The sequence below is a fragment of the Pelobates fuscus genome, chromosome 3 (assembly GCF_036172605.1).
Source record: "Pelobates fuscus isolate aPelFus1 chromosome 3, aPelFus1.pri, whole genome shotgun sequence".
NCBI lineage: Eukaryota > Metazoa > Chordata > Amphibia > Anura > Pelobatidae > Pelobates > Pelobates fuscus.
In genome coordinates, this window is record NC_086319.1 from 359,838,712 (window position 1) to 359,860,019 (window position 21,308).

The 21,308-nt window shown below is 46.3% G+C and overlaps 5 protein-coding genes across 5 annotated transcripts; 2 read left to right on the plus strand and 3 right to left on the minus strand.

Annotated features, from left to right (window-relative positions):
- Positions 1-181: 181 nt before the first annotated feature.
- Positions 182-566, minus strand: LOC134601358 (histone H4). The gene has a single exon (XM_063445831.1). It carries the CDS (start codon positions 552-554, stop codon positions 243-245), a length of 312 nt encoding a protein of 103 aa, XP_063301901.1. The 5' UTR covers positions 555-566; the 3' UTR covers positions 182-242.
- A 750-nt stretch (positions 567-1,316) lies between these two features.
- Positions 1,317-2,001, minus strand: LOC134601359 (histone H1B-like). The gene has a single exon (XM_063445832.1). It carries the CDS (start codon positions 1,999-2,001, stop codon positions 1,360-1,362), a length of 642 nt encoding a protein of 213 aa, XP_063301902.1. The 3' UTR covers positions 1,317-1,359.
- Positions 2,002-18,638: 16,637 nt separating this feature from the next.
- LOC134601360 (histone H2B-like) lies at positions 18,639-19,070 on the minus strand. Its single transcript, XM_063445834.1, has one exon. It carries the CDS (start codon positions 19,068-19,070, stop codon positions 18,690-18,692), a length of 381 nt encoding a protein of 126 aa, XP_063301904.1. The 3' UTR covers positions 18,639-18,689.
- A 278-nt stretch (positions 19,071-19,348) lies between these two features.
- Positions 19,349-19,759, plus strand: LOC134601361 (histone H2A type 2-C). The gene has a single exon (XM_063445835.1). The coding sequence runs from the start codon at positions 19,355-19,357 to the stop codon at positions 19,742-19,744; it is 390 nt and encodes a 129-aa protein (XP_063301905.1). The 5' UTR covers positions 19,349-19,354; the 3' UTR covers positions 19,745-19,759.
- Positions 19,760-20,737: 978 nt separating this feature from the next.
- Positions 20,738-21,171, plus strand: LOC134601362 (histone H3). Its single transcript, XM_063445836.1, has one exon. It carries the CDS (start codon positions 20,738-20,740, stop codon positions 21,146-21,148), a length of 411 nt encoding a protein of 136 aa, XP_063301906.1. The 3' UTR covers positions 21,149-21,171.
- The last annotated feature ends 137 nt before the right edge of the window (positions 21,172-21,308 follow it).

Here is a 21,308-nt window from a genome sequence, read left to right on the forward strand (position 1 = left end):
GAAATCGAGTGCTAACTGTGCAGACAAATCGATGTGTAACTAGAGAATGACACGATCTCAATAACCATTGACTCTACATAGGAGAATGTTATAAACTCAGAACTCGATGTGTTTGAGCAGTAGAAGGCAGTTTGTCAGATATAGGGTTGAAGTGATTAGATTGACTCTTTCAGTGAAAAGGTGGGTGGCCCTAAAAAGGGCCTTTGGGTTAGTGGGGTATGCGGTAAGGCCGAGTCAGGGTTTTAACCTCCGAAGCCATAGAGAGTGCGGCCCTGGCGTTTAAGGGCATAGACTACGTCCATGGCGGTCACAGTCTTCCTCTTGGCATGCTCGGTGTAGGTGACGGCGTCCCGGATAACATTCTCCAGGAAGACCTTCAGCACCCCGCGAGTCTCTTCGTAGATGAGGCCGGAGATACGCTTCACTCCTCCTCTGCGAGCCAGGCGGCGGATTGCAGGCTTGGTAATGCCCTGGATGTTGTCACGCAGGACCTTTCTGTGCCGCTTAGCGCCGCCTTTCCCGAGACCCTTTCCGCCTTTACCTCTGCCAGACATGGTTCTGTTTTACTATCTGCCGCAATGATACGGGATACACTGCAACGCTCTCCTTATATACACCACGGGTGGACCGAATGGAGAACTGCAGCACATGGGGCGGAGTTAAGTCCCGCCCTCATTCACATTTTTTTTTTTTCCCCCTCTTTCCTGAAATGGTTCTGTCTCTTGAACATAAAGTTGTGTAAACACGAAGGATGAAACAAGATCGTGATTTTTTTTTAAATCATGTATTTAGTGTTGCTTTGAAAGTCGGCTTATTCACAGCACACGGTATCACTTATTTCCTACGGTTTGATCATCTAAATAAGCGCCCGGTTCCCAAGTGAGAGAGGGCGATGGCAGTCCCTTTATTATCACCATGTAAATATTCAGCTCGACAACAGCCTTAATTAGTCTCTGCTTTATCATCTTACTGAACAGGAAATAAAGCCAGTATGGCTACTTTGGATGGTGATATTCTATAGATTATATGCGTTTCTCACTCAATTCTGACTAAAGTTGGCCTTTTGCAGTTTAATGAATCTCCCACAATATCTTGGCAAGGAGGGAATTTCAACTTCCCACAAAAAAATAATAAAAACATTTTATAAAGAGTAGCACTGACAAGGTACTTTCTATTTACATCCCAACGAGGTATTTTCTAGCACTAGATCCTGCTTTACGAATGAGAAATGGTGTGTGTGACATTCTATAAAATAAACACGTGCCTATCACAAATATAGCTCTTAAAGGACAAGGTGGTGGCTCTTAGAAGAGCCGTTTGGACTTTTAAATATAAATTAAAACAAGATACGAGCAGGGCTTATTTTTTCTTGGGAGCTGCCTTTTTAGCCTTTGCTGGACTCTTAGCGGCTTTGGGCTTGGCTGCCTTTTTAGCCGGGCTCTTTGTTGCTTTTTTAGCCGGACTCTTCACTGCCTTCTTGGGCTTGGCGGCTTTGACTTTCTTGGGGCTCTTGGTGACTTTTTTAGCGGAGGCTGCCGGCTTCTTGGCCTTCTTCGGGCTCTTCGCGGCTACCTTCTTCACTTTAGCCGGAGACTTGGAGGCTTTCTTTGGGGCGGGCTTCTTGACTTTAGCCGGTGCCTTCTTGGGCTTTGCAGCCTTGTCTTTGCTCTCCGCCTGCTTCTTGTTGAGCTTGAAGGAGCCGGAGGCTCCGCTACCTTTGACCTGGACGAGAGTCTCTTTAGTCACCAAGCCCTTGAGAGCCAGCTTGAGGCGGCTGTTATTCTTCTCCACATCGTAACCAGCGGCGGTCAAAGCCTTCTTCAGGGCTGCCAGGGACACCCCGCTGCGCTCTTTAGAGGCGGACACAGCTTTAACAAGGAGCTCGGACACGCTGGGACCGGACGGCTTGGCAGCTTTCTTGGCGCTGGATGCCTTCTTCGGCTGCTTCTTCTTAGAATCGATTTCAACCGCAGGAGCGGCAGCAGGAGCAGTTTCAGCCATGATCACTATTCACTATACCGATCAGTCAATAATTCCGTTCACAGCCGGCTCTCATTCATAGATCTCAAGCTGGCATCCTATAGGCTGATCTAAGCGCGCTCTGATTGGATACAGTCTTATGACACACCCTTCACTTTCCCTTCTCCTGCTTTTCACACACTGCTCTCACTCTGTGTTTCCGAGTGGATACAACTAATAGATTTGACTGAAATAAGAGAACGGATGTCGATGTCATCCATCGTGAAATGTACTAAACTATCTTATCTAGAGTTTATTAGCAGTCTCATGGCTCCCGAGGGCTGTCACAATGTAGTAGAGCTGGGGAAAGCAGACACAACTCGTTTGTGATCAGCTTGATGTTCTCCAGAAACATTATTTCCAGAACTATTTAAATGATATATTTGAAGGCTTTCTTTCTCACTCTTATTCAGGGAAGGGAAGGGACCTGTGTTATCAAGGTGTGTTGTAGCTCATGTCATAAAGAAACAGAGAAGAGGGATGTTGCACCTCGTTTGTTCAGACAGTAAACTCAGGCAGTATGTAGTAAGATCATAGCATATAGTTGATATTTAATTTGCATAATCTTTATTCTATCTATTTATTCATTATCCTCTGAGTCTAACAGCAACTAAAACCAGTTATATATACTCTGGAAGGAAACTCTGCTCTGTGAATTTGCGTCCCTTGGTCATCTTGAGGTAGTGTGATGACCCCCTTGCCGACCTGCCAGTAGAGCGCTTTTTGGAGGGAAGGTTCAGACTTATTGGAGCAATTGCTTCCTGAGAGCCAGGGGGAGCTCCCTTCCATTTGACTGCAGGAACTCCCACTCTTTGATTGGCCCAAGACACAATTATGCTGGAACTATTTTGGGCTTGGCCCTCGTGTGCGGCCAGTCAAAATGTAACCCGGTGGCGATTCAACATTTTTTCATGGATCCTGGCACTATTTTACCAATTCGGATGAGAGCTATCCAGGGTTGTATGATATGTGGGGTGCCTGTGTGGTTTTATTGTATTATGGGGGTGTTTTTGTCTTAAGTACTTTGTATTTGGGAGATAATCAGTTTAGCGGTCAGGTGCTTGGATGGGCACTGTATGCACATGTGACGAAACCAATCTCGCCACATTGTATTGGAGGAGCCTGGTTGCCCGTGTTCTATCAAAAAACCCTACCCCGTGAAAATTCCCTACCCTCGTCACTTCCGGTGACGCAGCCGCACCGGAAGTGACCCTCATCCAATGGAGGAGGAGGGTGTGCGCCGCCGCGCAAGCGCACACCAAATAGGTAGGGATTTTTCACGGGGTAGGGGAAATGAATGCAACAGTGCGCACGCGCGACAAAGTACTCCCGTCGGGGGTACAGCGCGCGTGCGCACGAGTTGCAAGGGAGCGCTTCACAAACCGCGCATGCGCAGTATAGGGGTAGGGAAATTTGATGGCTATTAGCCCTGTGAAATCTCCCTACCCCTATACTGCGCATGCGCGGACTCATCATCAGATTAAAGCCTCTCCCTGCTCCCAACACTCTCAGCCATCCAAGATTGAGGGTGAATTATGGTGGGACGGTGGGTGTTTATGTGCATTATATTGGGGGGTCTGTGCAGACCCCCAATTCTGCACAGACCCCCCAATTCTGCGCAGACCCCCCCAATATAATGCACATAAACACCCACCGTCCCACCATAATTCACCCTCAATCTTGGATGGCTGAGAGTGTTGGGAGCAGGGAGAGGCTTTAATCCGACGATCAGAGTTCGCGCATGCGCAGTATAGGGGTAGGGAGATCTCACAGGGCTAATAGCCATCAAAATTCCCTACCCCTATACTGCGCACGCGCGAACTCTGATCGTCGGATTAAAGCCTCTCTCCCTTGCCACTAGTGCGCACGCGCGCTGTACCTCCGACGGGAGTACTTTGCCGCGCGTGCGCACTGTGGCGTTAATTTCCCCTACCCCGTGAAAAATCCCTACCTAGCCTAGTTGTTGTGCGCCTGCGCGGCGGCGCACACCCTCCTCCTCCATTGGATGAGGGTCACTTCCGGTGCGGCCGCGTCACCGGAAGTGACGAGGGTAGGGAATTTTCACGGGGTAGGGTTTTTTGATAGAACACCCGCCTACTGCCTTTGGATTATGGACCGGCAGCTAAAGGGTTAATTTTACTGTGCAGAAGGATTTATTTCTCCCTTTCTGCACAGCAGTTCGGTAGATTTCATATACCGAACAAACAGCCGTTCACCAACCTTCCCAGAGCCGTGGGAAGCCGGCCGGCGTTGTTAATTGGCCACCCAGGAGCTGGAGTGTGCCTCCTATTTACCTCCCTGAAGCTGCGGTTAACCGCAGCTTAATTGCTTGTTAACTTTGTGCCTGCTGTTACACTTTGCGGCCGCTAGGTGTTGGTGTTCTTGATCTCCCCGGGCAGCCAGCGATTTTCTGCCCGGCTTTCATGCACCAAAATCGGACACTTTTACGTGCAGGCACCGCTGAACCTCCAGCCCCTGGTTCTAATTCGTATGGATTTGGTGAATACAGGGAAATTCGGTGTTTTATGTTTTATGTGAATCCTTTAACCCAGATAGCAATGCCATGGAGCCTGTTCGTATAATTAAAGACTTTAGCTCCATGGCACTTAAACTGTATTTGGGTGGCCTGGGTGCCATTCACCTAATAATGTGCACCCAGACCTGAGCTATCTGGGGATATGTTACATGTCTGTGTTTTGTGTATAAAATGTGTCTTTATGTATTTTAAAGTGATTGTCTGTTTCTGTGTCACCACGTGCATAATGGAGTCTTGCCTTTGTCCTGGGAGATAATTTAATTACTTCATTAATTATCTCCAGGACAGAGAGGAGGAAACCAGGATGCATTGTGGGAAAGTATTGTGGCTGAGTGTACGAAAATGATACATGTCTGTCTGCTGTTACAGTCTTCCATCTGGTCCCCTAGGGGAGTGTCCACCAGGTGGGAGACCTGCATAAATACAGGGGCAGGTAGCCCTGAATAAACAGACCACTGCTTGACCCTCAACACGGAGCCTTGTCTCGTTCTTGGGGGGATTCACTGTATGCTGTTGGAGATTGATTGCTAGGAGTGTAAGCTGATATATGCTTTTCCTGTTCGTCTGCTAGCAACTATTCGTGAGGTTCCAGTTTGGAGTGCTACCTTATTCCCTTGTATGTAGTTCGGGAGTTTGATGCATTCACCTATATCCAATTTGTGAGGTTTGGTGATTTTACAGTAGCTGTGCCTGTCTCTCAGAAAGGGGCATATCGCCTAAACAGATTTTAACCCCTTGTCTGCTGAAACGGTCCGTTACAATTGGTGGCAAGCGGCGAGATCGTTTCTACAGCCAGAAGGACAGCTACAGGAGACACCATTGCTCTGGATTTTACAATTTGAGGGCAACGCATGTCTCAGTACAGCGACCCTGACAGCACCAGCATGGAACCAGCAGTGGAGTTCGATGAGGCTGACATGGATGACCGAGATGCAGTACGCAAAGGCATCTGGTACCAGGCACTGGGTATTGTGGAATACCAGCAGGACGGGAGATTCCCCAAGGAAGAGCAGCGGTTGCAGAAGCGAGTAGCCCTGCGGATGCCCTTCCTGGGAGAGCAGCCCCTGGAGGAATGGGTGAGAGAATTGGAACACCTAGTATGGCAGGAGATGTGGCTGGAGGATGCCTACCAGGCGCTTTGGTGGTATGTTGCACAGTACCTGCCCTGGACAGCCGAGCATGACAAGCCAGAGGGAGAGGAGTTTGATGGTCCTGGCTTGTTATGGGAGACTTTTGCAGAGCCTGAGTTTGGGAGCGCTACACAAGCCCAGTTCCAGGATCTCTTTGAGTGGAGGGAGAGCAGGTATGACTGGGACGACACTCATAAGATTGAGCAAGACCTGGTCCATCTGGTGACCCGGGAGATGGAGCTGGAACAGGGCTACCAAAATCTGTTCCACTCCAGTGAGAAGGCTCAGTAGGGAAGCGCAGACCCAGATCCAGACCCCTTCAGCTGGGAAGATATTGTACAGTTTTACTGTTTTACTATTGGTTGAAAAGGCAGTAACACGCCTTGTATGTTTTTTTATTTTTATAACACATGCCTTAACTGCTTTGATCCAGATGTTTATTATTTGTTGGTTTAACTACCATAAAAATGCAGAATGTGACACGGCATACCGCCATATCTTGTTCTTAGGGTATAGTTAGTGAAGACCTGGTGTAACGGACCGTTTCGCTCAGAAGGGGATAAAAATTGTTTAGGCGATAATCCCCTTTTTCATAGACCAGCAACTACAGCAATCACCAATCTCCCGAATTCCAAACTGTACAAATTCACCAACTCCCGAACTGCAAAAACACGAACCCTGGAATCAGCCGAACAGGAAAAGCATACAATCTGCTTACACTCCTGGCAGTCAGCATACAATCCAATTCCCCCAAAGAACGAGACGACACATCGCTTTGAGGGTTAAGCAGGAACTGGTTTACTGAGGGCTACCTGCCCAGTATTTATGCGGGTCTCCCACTTGGTGGACACTCCCCTAAGGGACCAAATGGAAGACTGAAACAGCAGACAGGCATGTATCACTTTAGTACATACAGCCACAATACTTTCCCACAATGCATCCTGGCTTCCTCCTCTCTGTCCTGGAGATAATTAGTGAAGTAATTCAATTATCTCCCAGGACAAAGGCAAAACTCCATTATACATGTGGGGACACAAAACAGACTATCACTTTAAAATACATAAAGACACATTTTATACATAAAACACAGACATGTAACATATCCCCAGATAGCTCAGGTCTGAGTGCACATTATTAGGTGAATGGCACCCAGACCACCCAAATACAGTTTAATTGCCATGGAGCCAAAGTCTTTAATTATATGAACAGGCTCCATGGCAATGCTATCCAGGACCGGTGCTAGGATTTTTAGTTACACAGGCGAAGATGCATTTTGTTTAAAATAAGGTTCATACAAACACAGAAATAATCATACAGAGACATACACACACAGACAGAGACATACATGCAAGCATATAGACATACATACAGAGGCATACCATACATACATACATACATACATACATAGACATACAGAAACAAACATACAGAGACATCCAGGCATACAGACACATACATACATACAGGCATACAAAGACATACACGCATACAGAGACATACCGTCATACAGACACATACGTACAAAGACATACAGGCATACAGACACATACATTTGTACATACAGAGACATACAGGCATACGGACACATACATATGTACATACAGAGACATACACAATTACATACTTACATCAGTTAAATCTTGTCCCCTGGATGCATGCTGTCTGGCTCCTTGGAGTCCTGCCCTGCAGCCCAGCCCCATCACAGGGCGCCAGCCGCGCTGTGTGGTACACAGGGAGCAGGGATATGATGTCATCCATATCCTCGCCCCCTCCACACAGCCTGTGGCAGACACCAGGGTAGGTGCAGTGGCGTACACATGACCCATGGGGCCCCAGTGCGCAAATTGATCCGTGCCCCCCCCCCTCGCTCTTACTCTGCGCGGGCCGGGGCCGCAACTCATGGTGGCGGGCACCTGGTCGCAGGGGTTGCAGGGCTATGACCCCTGCGACCGTGGTATGTACGCCAGTGCATGGAGATGCACACACAATTAAAGGACCACTACAGACACCCAGATCACATCAGCTCAATGAAGTGGTCTGGGTGTCAGGTCCCTCTAGTTTTAACCCTGCAGCTGAAAACATAGCAGTTTCAGAGAAACTGCTATGTTTCACCGAGGGTTAATCCAGCCTATAGTGGATGTCTCACTGACAGCCGCTAGAGGAGCTTCCGCTATTCTAAAACACTGAACGTCCATAGGAAAGCATTGAGTAATGCTTTCCTATGGGCGGTTTGAATGCGTGCGCTGCAAGAGCATTCAGAGCTGAGAGGCGGAGGGATCCCCAGTGCCAAGGGAGTCCGGTGCTAGAGAAAGGTAAGTGCTGAAGACACACACACACTCTCACGAACAGATGCATACACACCAGCTAACAGACACACACATTTACTGACAGACACACTCAGCGACAGACATACATACACACTCACTTACAAAACATACACTCTCACTGACAAACACACACTCACAAATACACACACAAACACACTCAGTAAGAGACACACAGTAACACACTTACTGACACTCACTAGCAGACACACTCACTGACACACTAGCAGACACACTCACTGACACTCACTAGCAGACACACACTTACACTCATTAGCAGACACACACTGACACTCACTAGCAGACACACACTGACACTCACTAGCAGACACACTCACTGACACTAGCAGACACACTCACTGAAACTAGCGGACACACTCACTGACATTAGCAGACACACTCACTGACACTAGCAGACACACACACTGACACTAGCAGACACACACACTGACACTCACTAGCAGAAACTCATTGACACTCACTAGCAGACACACACACTGACACTCACTAGCAGACACACTCACTGACACTCACTAGCAGACACACTCACTGACACACTAGCAGACACACACTGACACTCACTAGCAGACACACACTGACACTCACTAGCACTCACTGACACTAGCATACACACTCACTGAAACTAGCAGACACACTCACTGACATTAGCAGACACACTCACTGACACTAGCAGACACACACACTGATACTAGCAGACACACTCACTGACACTCACTAGCAGACACTCACTGACACTCACTAGCAGACACACTCACTGACACTCACTAGCAGACACACACACTGACACTCACTCTGACACTCACTAGCAGACACTCATTGACACTCACTAGCAGACACACTCACTGACACTCACTAGCAGACACACTCACTGACACTCACTAGCAGACACACACACTGACACTCACTCTGACACTCACTAGCAGACACTCATTGACACTCACTGACACTCACTAGCAGACACACACACACACTGACACTCACTAGCAGACACACTCACTGACACTCACTAGCAGACACACGCATTGACACTCACTGACACTCACTAGCAGACACACACATTGACACTCACTGACACTCACTAGCAGACACAAACACACACACTAAAACTCACACTAACACATGTTTTTTTTTATTAATTTAATCCCCCAGTCTCCTTACCTTTTTGGAGTGCTGAAGGGATTCCCTGGGGTCCAGTGGTGCTGCTGGGCTCCTGGGCTCCTTGGCTGGCTCCCTCCCTGGCTGGCTGGCTCCCTGGCTGGCTCCCTGGCTGGCTGGCTTGCTCCCTGGCTGGCTGGCTGGCTCCCTGGCTGGCTAACTCCCAGGCTGGCTGGCTCCCGGGCTGGCGGGCGGACGCGAGGGAGCACTCTCCCATGTGTGCTTCCTCTTCAGCTCCCTCGCGCACCGTGTAGGGATGCCGGCGCCGTAAGATGACATCATCTTCCGGCTCCGTTATCAGTATGCGGCGCGCGAGGGAGCTGAAGAGGAAGCACACATGGGAGAGTGCTCCCTCGCGCGCCCGCAGAACCGGGCGCTCGGCCACGCTACAATAGGTCGTCGGTTGGAGGGGAGCGCAGTGCGCTTCCCTCCTTCCGGTCAGCCTGATTTTGCGTCCCCAGGGCCGGTGCGCCCTAAGGCCGCCTTCTGGTAGCGCCGGCCCTGTTGCTATCTGGGTTAAAACATTCACATAAAACATAAAATACAGAATTTCCCTGCATTCACCAAATCCATACGAATTGGAACCAGGGGCTGGAGGTTCAGTGGCGCCTGCACGTAAAAGTGTCTGATTTTTTGAGGGGGCGGGTCCTGACATCCGATGTGAACGGTCGCAAATACTGAGAGCTCCCGGCCGGCGGCAGTAAAACTGGCATAAACAACTGAAAATACCTACTTAATGGGCAACAAAAGGAAACAGACTCAGCCCTCATACACCCAAGAATCAGGCACGCCAAGAAACTCGAACGGTCTCGACAAATATTTCCGAGATACAGTGAAAGTGCTCGGAGGAGGCCTAACTGACAACATGGCGACGCCATCTTGCCCGCGCAAAACGCCCGACCCCAGCACGACAGGAGAAGAGATCTCCCCAACTACCAGCATTGCAGATGGGCTAGCAAACATAAGGGAAACCCTTGCACATTTACCTTCCAGGGACGAGCTGGCTAGCATGATAGCGAAGCTAGAATCCTCAGTACAAGACCAAGTCTCCGCCATTTCTGCAGACATCAGGCAAGTAAACACGAGGGTGGGAGACCTGGAAGAGGACAGAGACCAAATTTTAGACAGACTCCTCACCCTAGAACATCAACAAAAAAACAGAGACAACAGAACCCACTACATTATGAGAAACACTGAAGACCTCGATAATAGAGGCAGACGAAACAACATTAGGATAAGAGGGATCCCAGAATCACAGGAAAACCCTGAAAATCTCCATAATACTCTACAATCTTTGTTTAACAAGATCCTACAGAGGCCAGAAGACACCCCAATTCTATTAGATAGAGCACACAGGGCTTTAAGACCCAAAGGCCTCCCACAAGACTCCCCCAGAGACATTATATGCAGAGTTCACTACTATACTGTAAAAGAAGACATTATGAGAAACGCCAGGGACTCTTCTGACATACTGTTTAACAACGCGAAAATACTAATCCTCCCTGACCTGGCATGGCTGACCCTGAGGGGCAGACGGGCGCTGAGACCACTAACATTAGCCCTGCAACAAGCCAATATAAAATATAGATGGGGATTCCCCTTCGCTCTCACGGCCTCCCACCAAGGAATACAAGCCACCTTAACTTCAGCAGATGAAGTAGAAGCTTTCACCCAACGCCTAGGCATTCCTAACATGGAGATACCGGACTGGTACGACATCTCAGAACCTGAAAAGACCAAACCACAAACCACGAGACAGATGGGACAAGCGATGGACACGCGAAAGAGAACGTCATGGAAGACCCCGCCAGCCTCACCTTTCTTAAGATCAAGGAAAAATCCAATGACTCCTAGGAAAATAAACTGAAACAACTCCAAGAAGCGAAGGAGACAAAACCTCTAACGCTTAAAGAGACATATCATTGACTAAAGCAATATTGAACTAACTCACTCGCCTAATCACCAACTAAGGGAAGGGTAACTATACTCTGTAAATGCCGAATAGTATTGTGATAAATCAATGTATATAATATCTACGCTTACCTGTTACACATGATTGTATATGTAACGACATTATGATCAAAGTGATATCTGATAACTCACGAGTACATAGACTGAAAAGCATACAATAGACATGATGTTATTACGTTAAAGAAATGCTGAATGCTATCAAACAGAAGGTTCAAAACACCATACTATTTTTAGTACTTGCCACAGACATACCCATTTAAGATGCCCACCCAAACTACACATATACATAGCCAGTTACAGACGACAAGCGTCAAATGGCCGCCTACCGGAGAGTTTACTCAGCTACGGAGGCAAAGAAATAGAAGCACTTTACATAGTAATATAGTGCTCCAGTTCACTTAGGACATAACCCACAGGCATTAACGGCCAAGAGCGGTACAAACACCTACCTCATTACTCAACCGCAAATCTAAGCAGCATCTGGGCTAGCCCCTAGCGCTAGACGAACCCAGAGGAAAGTACCGTCTCCTATTTAGAAATCTACCCATAATAATTTCTCTCAATTGCACGCAACCTACCGAAAGGGAGATTTCTATACCCACACGAAGGGTCCAAAGTTCGCCCAGAACCCCCCCCTTCGTGATACTCTCTACCCACAACTTTATCGCAAGATACCTGTAAATAGTTAATGTTATATTGTTTAATTGTTTATTTACTTGATTTGTATGCCTGTACACTAGCAGTGTTACATTCACACACAAGCATCCACAACCAATTAATCCACCTCCCGATCACACCCAACGTACTTAAATAGTACTAAACTCCCAAAAAGTCATCCCACCTATCAAACAGATAAAATATCAATACTACACTCCGCAATGGGCTCACTGAAAATATGCTCCATTAATGTAAGGGGGCTGAACACACCAGAGAAAAGGAAGATGGTCCTAACGGACTTAGCAAAAAACAAAGCAGACATAGTATTCTTAGAAGAAACACATCTGAAAGGTGCAGAAGCCCCAAAACTCAAACATCATCAATTCCCTCATGTATATTACAATAACTATAACCAAAGCAAGTCACGAGGCGTAGCAATATTAATTGGGAAAAAAGTCCCATTCACGTACTCGACACATCTCACAGACGAATCAGGCAGATTCATTATCCTGCAGGGCACAGTGGGGTCAGAACCTATTACCCTAGTAGCGATCTACTTACCCAATAAACATCAATGCGGGACAATGAGGAAGATAATGGCAAAAATAAAGCAAAATACTAATGGCATTCTCATAATCGGAGGGGATTTTAATGTATCACTAGATGCCACTAGAGACAGCACCTCAACACATAGCACCCACCTTAACGCCACCAGAGTCCAAATGCAACACATCATCAAAACCCACCAACTATCAGACTGCTGGAGAATATTCCACCCGACAACAAAAGATTATACTCACTATTCCATCCCAAACAAATCATATTCCAGAATAGACTTCTTCCTCATAGAACACAGAGACTTAGGGCTGATATCAGACACTTCGATAGGCCCAATGACATGGTCTGACCACTCGCCAATATATCTTACTATATCCATCCCCTCACTCCCACGCCCTAAAGGAACATGGAAATTAAACCCCTTCCTATTACAGGCACCAAAAGTGAAGGACTCAATAGAAAAATCGATAAAACAATACTTCCACGAAAACAAAACCCCAGACACCTCCGCCTTCACACAATGGGAAGCCCACAAAGCAGTAATCAGAGGGGAACTGATCAAGTGGGGAGCCCAACTCAAAAGGGAAAAAAACCAAAAAATCAATGACCTACATAAAGAAATCTCACAACTAGAGGAAGAACACAAACTATACATGACAGACAAAGCCTATTGCAAACTTCTAGCCCTTAGAGACGACCTAAAATCACTCCTCCAAGACAAAGCGAAAAAAGCGATTCTGTGGACAAAACAGCTCCACTACGCTCAAGGAGACAGAAGTGGTAAATTTCTAGCACAAGCCTTAAAACAAAAACAAATGCTCACATACATCCCTAAAGTCAAACGCCCAGATGAGACCTACGCACACACTACAGAGGACATAGCTGACACTTTTCATAGCTATTATACATCTCTATATAACCTAAAAGACAAGGAAGGTAATACAGAAGAGATCAAATCATACCTAGAAACCAAATTCGACACTATCCTCCCAACAGCTGCCACGAGGTCCCTAGAAGAACCATTCACTATAGACGAAATTAACATAGCTATAAAACAGACCCCACATAATAAAAGCCCAGGCCCAGATGGGTTCTCAGCCTCTTATTATAAACTGTTCCAAACGGACCTAACCCCACACCTATTAGAAGCAATTAACTCCATCCCACAAAAAGAACATATTCCAAGACAGGCCTTAGAAGCGACAATAACCCTCATACCCAAACCAGGGAAAGACAGTGAGAAATGCACCAGCTATAGACCAATATCCCTAATCAATGTGGACATAAAAATATTCACCAAAATGCTAGCGACTAGACTCAAACCATTCCTACAAAACCTCATCCACCCAGACCAAGCAGGCTTCGTCCCAACTAGAGAAGCAAAAGATAATACATCAAAAATCATAAACTTAATACATACCACGAAATACACCAAAAACCCAACACTGCTCCTAGCAATTGATGCTGAAAAAGCATTTGATAGAGTTGATTGGTCCTTCATGTTCAATACTCTAGAAATGCTGGGCTTCGGACAAAGATGGATAAAATGGATTAAGGCAATCTATTCCGTCCCAACAGCCAGACTAAAGGTGAATGGACAGCTTTCCAGACCATTCACGATAAGCAATGGCACACGCCAGGGATGCCCATTATCCCCATTACTATTCATCCTGACATTAGAACCTCTTCTACAAGCGGTAAGAAACCACCCCGACATTAAAGGCATCACAGTTCAACAAACTGAATATAAAGTATCTGCGTTTGCAGATGACCTACTCTTCACCATTGAACACCCCGTCAGCAGCCTACCCAAATTAATCCAAATTATAGAAGACTACAGTACACACTCTAATTTCAAAATCAACACAGACAAGTGTGAAATCCTCAATCTCAACACACCTCTAGATCAAACAAAGAAACTAAAACAAAAATTCCCCTTCCAATGGGCCAACCACTCTATCAAATACCTAGGGATCAAAGTCACCAATACGCATAAAACCCTCTATAAAGCGAATTTCCCAGACCTATTAGCAGCAATCCAAAAAGATTTACATAGATGGGACAAACCACATTTCAGATGGACGGGCAGGATTAGCATTATATCGATGAATGTCCTCCCACGCATCCTTTACCTCCTGAACGCCATCCCTATACACATCCCAGGGATATTCTTCAGAAATATACAATCGCTGCTCACCAAATTCATATGGGCCCATAAACGGCCGAGAATTGCCTTCAACCTACTGACCAAACCTAAAGAGGGAGGTGGGCTGGGATGCCCCAATATACACAGATACCACAAAGCAATACACCTGGGAAGGATTTTGGAGTGGTCACGAGAGGGGAAATCTAGGAAAGCCTGGGTGCACATTGAACAAGCACAAGTGCAAACTCCATTACGATCACTCCCATGGTCTCTACCCATAGACAAAGAGACCCCAACAAAAGACCTACCAACCGTCTCAACCACCCTTCAAGTCTGGAAAAACATTTGCACGAACGAAGACTTTGTCCCGACACCTTCACCCCTCTTCCCAATATCCCACAATCACAGATTCCCCCCAGGCAAGAATAACACACTATTAAATAAACTCCAACTCAGACCAGCAAACAGGGAAGTTATGTTAAAAGATATAATCACACCAGAAGGACTCCTATCACTAACTGACATTACTGGAGTACACAAGCCTACGCTGTCACAATCGTTCCAATATCACCAACTCACTCACTTCCTATCCAAGGAAGGCTTGTTACACTGGCAACCCAGAGAGACCACTAGATTTGAGAAACTGTTCACACGCCCGCCAAAAACTAAAACTATTTCCATATGTTACAAGTTACTACAAGATAACACAAATGGCGCACTCCCTTGGTATACAATCAGAAACAACTCATGGTTTCCCTCCCCAGTGGAGGAAAAGACTTGGAGGGGGATCTTTATGAAAATGTTAAAAGCCCACCCCAGCGTAACAATCCAAGAAATTAATTATAAATTTTTATCCCAGTGGTACACCACCCCAATAGACGTCAACAAATACGATGCCAATGCACTAACAACCTGCTGGAGATGTATGAAGGCACTAGGCACTTATGCCACTTATGGTGGGATTGTGGCAGAATAAAGGGATTCTGGAAAGAAGTACAAAGAATCACAGATCTAGTAAGCAAAACCCCACTACCACTCACCCCAGAGGCACTCCTTTTCTTCCACATCCCACTATCCTTGAAACAATTTAAAAACTCAATAATACTCTACCTTTTAACCGCGGCCAAACTGGTAATAGCAGGGCTATGGAAAACAGATGTTAGACCCTCGAGACGGGAGTGGTTTCAAAAAATTGAACACATTCATAAAATGGAGGAATTGAGATTGTCAGCACTAGACAAATACCTAACTTATTACACAATTTGGGACCCATGGAACTCCTATCTAAGGAACCCCAGTTAATTACACTAAACTTTATGTAAAATAATCCAATCACAGAATGCAGCTAGTAGTGTAAAATGGCTCATTCTTGGGTTCTGATTGATCAAGAATAGCTTAACTGCGCTCCCCTCCCAGAAATCACACATATACACATGTCGATAGGAAATGCCTTGTTATGTTGTTGACAGTTTTATTCTGTACGTTCATTAACAACTGTAGGAAATTGTAACACAACACCAGTATGCTACATTGCAAAACTTTTTGTACTATTATCACATCTAAGAATCTTGATTGTACACTGCTAAACCTTTATTATATTATATATATTAATACTGAAATGTGAAACTGTTTATTATATATGTAAAACCTAATAAAAAGAAATTACATAAAAAAAAAAAGTGTCTGATTTTGGTGCATGAAAGCTGGGCAGAAAAGCGTTGACTGCCCGGGGAGCTCCAGAACACTGCCCCCTAGCGGCCGCTAAGTGTAACAGCGGCCGCCCAGTAACATTCAATTAAGCTGCGGTTAACCGCAGCTTCAGGGAGGTAAATTGGAGGCACACTCCAGCTTCTGGGTGGCCCATTAACAACGCCGGCCGGCTTCCCACGGCTCTGGGGAGGTTGGTAAACGGCTGTTTGTTTGGTAGATGGAATCTACCGAACTGCTGTGCAGAAAGGGAGAAATCAATCCTTCTGCACATCAAAATTAACCCTTTAGCTGACGGTCCATAATCTAAAGGCAGCAGGCGAGCAACCAGGCTTCTCCAGTTCACAGTGGCGAAGTTGGTTTCACCACACCTGTTACCTGCTTTAGCATAGCTTAAACCTGACACACTTGGTTACCTATATGTTAACAATTGCATATCTTGCTACCCATACCAAATGTCTATGACGACCTAATCTGTCGAACGAGTCTTTGTTTATGCCTATAACTTACCTTGCACCTTCCTTCTTTGTCACTCCTCTGAATATTCCTACCTGACGTGTGCATCTTGTTAAATCTTGGTAAATCATTTAAACTAAACGAGAACCTAAGCTGTCAAAATATTGATCTCATTAATCTAAAAAAGTGCCTTGACAAACGAATGCCACGACTTGTACTGCAAATGTCTATCAATTTTTCTTGATGTCGCTGTTGTGGCGCACCAAGGCTTTTTGTTACTTTTGTGCACAACAAAAATAAAGAATTTAAAAAAAAATAAAAATGTGTTAGTATGAGTGAGATGAGTGAGTGTGTGTCTGTCAGTGAGTGTGTATGTGTGTGTATGTCTGTTAGTGTGTGTGTGTGTGTTTGTATGTCTGTTAGTGTGTGTGTGTGTGTGTGTTAGCCTGTGAGTGTGTCTGTTAGTGTGTGTGTCTGACTGTGTGTGTGTCTGTTAGTGAGTGTGTGTGTCTGTTAGTGAGTGTGTGTGTGTGCTAGTTTGTGTCTGTTAGTGACTGTGTGTTTGTTTGTCTGTGAGTGTGTCTGTTAGTGTGTGTGTGTGTGTGTATATTTAGAATGCGGGGTGGAGGGAAGGGTTGGGTGTGGGTGGCGGGGGGGGAGGAGGGGGGCGCCTGAGTTTTGTCCTGCCTAGGGCAGCACAAAACCAGGATACACCACTGCCTGGGAGTGAGAGCACTCTGTTCAAAGTTTTATCGGATCACGGTGGTTGCCCGATCCGATTAGGAGTTGCAGACAAGTTTTGTTGTAGCTCCCTGTCAAGTCACACCTCCCTGCATGTGACTTACACAGCCTTCCATAAACACTTCCTGTAAAGAGAGCCCTATTTAGGCTTTCTTTATTGCAAGTTCCGTTTAATTAAGATTTTCGTATCCCCTGCTATGTTAATAGCTTGCTAGACCCTGTAAGAGCCTCCTGTATGTGATTGAAGTTCAATTTAGAGATTGAGATACAATTATTTAAGGTAAATTACATCTGTTTGAAAGTGAAAACAGTTTTTTTTTTTGTTTTTTTGTTCCTTTCATGCAGGCTCTGTCAATCATAGCCAGTGGAGGCATGGCTAGGGCTGCATAAACAGAAACAAAGTGATTTAACTCCTAGATGACAGAGAATTGAGCAGTGAGACTGCAGGGGAATGATCTATACACTAAAACTGCTTTATTTAGCTAAAGTAATTTAGGCGACTATAGTGTTCCTTTAAGGGCTAATCGTAAAGCCAGAGCAATCTACATACAATCTATTTATCTGATATAGAATTGCCACACATAGAATCTCAACCCATAAAAATAAATAAAAAACAATATAGCAAGAAATGGATTGTCTTCTAAATATTGCTAGTAAATGGAAATTTCACTGGGTAATCACTATAAATGTATGTCACAAGACCGTACTAGCTGGTAGGATAACGTAATCCAAAATAGCTATCCAGAATGTATGAGCCCAAACTTAGATACTTTGTTATATTCATAAACAGAATTGAAGATTCATTCCAGATACGATCTGCTGTGTAACTCACTAGCCTGTTCAACAGTTAGTATTGTCATAGCGCTTAAGGTTTGATTGTTTTCAGGAGCAGTCCTTACATTTATCACTTATTTGGCACATAGTCTATGGAAAGCCAGTTTTAACTATTGTAGTGTATATATATATATTTTATATTGCTACCCGACGATCTAGGAATATTAAGTAAGGGGTCTATTTGGGCAGGTTTCCATGAATGGAGCAGGTTTTCTAAAGACGGATTTCAGTTTAAGATCCATCTAGCAGGGGAAGGCAATTCAGACCTAGTGGTACAAGACAATCTGAGCAATATGCGAGATTCACTAAACAGTGAATACCGAGAGCAGCAGAGATGATACTAGTGGGTTTATCACGAGGATTAGAGCTCTGACAGACAGTGTGGGTGGCTCTTATAAGAGCCTTTGGGTTTATAGTAAAGTAGAAGAATGCCATTACTTGGCGCTGGTGTACTTGGTGACAGCCTTGGTGCCCTCGGACACGGCGTGCTTTGCCAGCTCTCCGGGTAGCAGCAGGCGCACGGCGGTCTGGATCTCCCGGGAAGTGATGGTGGAGCGCTTGTTGTAGTGAGCCAGGCGAGAGGCTTCTCCTGCGATGCGCTCAAAGATATCATTGACAAAGGAGTTCATGATCCCCATGGCCTTGGAGGAGATACCGGTGTCGGGGTGGACCTGTTTCAGCACCTTGTACACGTAGATGGCATAGCTCTCCTTCCTGGTCTTCCTACGCTTCTTGCCATCTTTCTTCTGAGTCTTGGTCACGGCTTTCTTAGAGCCTTTCTTGGCGGCTGGTGCGGACTTGGCTGGATCAGGCATGATCTACGCTGTTTGCTGGAAATACAATGACGGTCTGCGCGCTCCGGCGGCTCTATTTATAGGCAGGCCATGCAAATTAAGCCCTTCCACTTTCTGTGATGGGATTGGTCAACACAGACAGGTGACGAAACGATGTCATAGTTTCAGCAATTGATTGGTATCCTATACAGCGCGTGTCTAATTGGCTGCTTGCAAAGCCATCCAATCACAGAGCAGAGTGTGTCTATAAATAGCCCGTGTAAAGGGGGGTGAGGTTTTATTATCAGCGAAATTCTAGAACCAACATGTCAGGCCGTGGAAAGCAAGGAGGAAAGACCCGTGCAAAGGCGAAGACTCGCTCATCCCGCGCTGGTCTTCAGTTCCCAGTCGGCAGAGTCCACCGTCTGCTGAGGAAGGGGAATTATGCAGAGCGTGTTGGAGCCGGTGCCCCCGTTTATCTGGCTGCAGTGCTGGAGTACCTGACTGCTGAGATCCTGGAGCTGGCAGGGAATGCCGCCAGAGATAACAAGAAAACCCGCATCATTCCCCGCCATCTCCAGCTCGCTGTCCGTAACGACGAAGAGCTCAACAAACTGCTGGGAGGAGTGACTATCGCCCAGGGAGGTGTCTTGCCCAACATCCAGGCTGTGCTGCTGCCCAAGAAAACCGAAAGTCATAAATCAAAGAGCAAGTAAAGCGGACAGCTGCTCCACCGGTCTAGACTAAAAACACAAAGGCTCTTCTAAGAGCCGCCCACAGTCTCCACAAAGAGCGCAACCATCTTCCTGTATCTACTCTCTCACACACACACACACACACACACACCCCATGAACGTGTAACAAGTCAAATAGGAAGCGTTCTCGTCCTGCACTCAGTCCCATTCTGTATACAACATTTCAACTCTAGAACGCGAGCTAGAATCAATGTATACCCATGATACGTGCAGCAGCATCGAGTTAAACATTGGGTCAAGTGTATATAGTGTGCCTGAGCCTCTATTGCTAAGGGGGGAGGGGGGGGGAGAATCTCGCTTACTTACGGTTGTCCCCCTCCCTGTCTGAACATGCTGCGTGAAACTTTGGATAAGATTCAGCTCTACAGATCCGATCTCTGGCTGCTGGATGCGTTAGCTCTGCCTCAACAGCATGGACTCACGGCCGCACAAGGGGATTATTGTTTCAATGAGTGGCTGCCTGGTAACATTCCCTGCTCTGTCTCATGTAGCTCGGTTATAAGGCGGCTGGGCGTACTGTGAGTCCTTTATCAGACGTGATCACACTAAGAATCCCATGTAAAGAAGCGGGCTCTCTGCATGTGTTAGAGGTGTATGTCCCATCTCCCCTCGGTAAAGCCTACACACTAGTTAATAATTCTATTGGGAGTAATACGGCCATTACTGCCCACTGCCAATCCTATCAACTAGTAGCGTCTATAATAAATGCTGTCAGGACAGGAGGACTCACTGAAGGACTAGATCCCTTCTTTGAAGCAGATGATTTGAGCGGGTATTTTGAATGAGGGGGAGGGGATAAGCAGTTGATTTGAGCGGGTATTTTAAAATGAGTAACTATTTGTGTTCAGCCAATCAGAATACTCCACCCACCTGATGAACCAATGGAAACGCCGTGCCTGGCTATAAAAGCTCGGTCTTGTAAGCGCAGACTTCATTCGCGCTCGTTTTGTTACGATGGCCAGAACTAAGCAGACCGCCCGTAAATCCACCGGAGGCAAGGCTCCCCGCAAGCAGCTAGCCACCAAAGCTGCCAGGAAGAGCGCTCCAGCTACCGGGGGAGTGAAGAAGCCTCACCGTTACCGGCCGGGAACTGTGGCTCTCCGGGAAATCCGCCGTTATCAGAAATCCACCGAGCTGCTCATCCGCAAGCTGCCTTTCCAGCGCCTTGTCCGTGAGATCGCTCAGGATTTCAAGACTGATCTGCGCTTCCAGAGCTCTGCCGTCATGGCTCTGCAAGAGGCTAGCGAGGCTTACCTGGTGGGTCTCTTTGAGGATACAAACTTGTGTGCCATCCACGCCAAGAGGGTCACCATCATGCCCAAAGACATCCAGCTGGCCCGTAGGATCCGAGGAGAGAGAGCTTAAACTCTTAACTTGTTCACACAAACACCACAAAGGCTCTTTTAAGAGCCCCCAAATCTGCACTGGAATGAGTTTAAACACTTTTATATGCACGGTCTTTGTATCCTCTGCACATCACTAAATATCTAGACGTATTCAGTTTCTTTCTTTTCTAATTTATAAA

Coding starts and splice junctions, on each gene's coding strand:
- LOC134601358 (XM_063445831.1), bottom strand. CDS start 554: ATGTCTGGCAGAGGTAAAGGCGGAAAGGGTCTCGGGAAAGGCGGCGCT.
- LOC134601359 (XM_063445832.1), bottom strand. CDS start 2,001: ATGGCTGAAACTGCTCCTGCTGCCGCTCCTGCGGTTGAAATCGATTCT.
- LOC134601360 (XM_063445834.1), bottom strand. CDS start 19,070: ATGCCTGATCCAGCCAAGTCCGCACCAGCCGCCAAGAAAGGCTCTAAG.
- LOC134601361 (XM_063445835.1), top strand. CDS start 19,355: ATGTCAGGCCGTGGAAAGCAAGGAGGAAAGACCCGTGCAAAGGCGAAG.
- LOC134601362 (XM_063445836.1), top strand. CDS start 20,738: ATGGCCAGAACTAAGCAGACCGCCCGTAAATCCACCGGAGGCAAGGCT.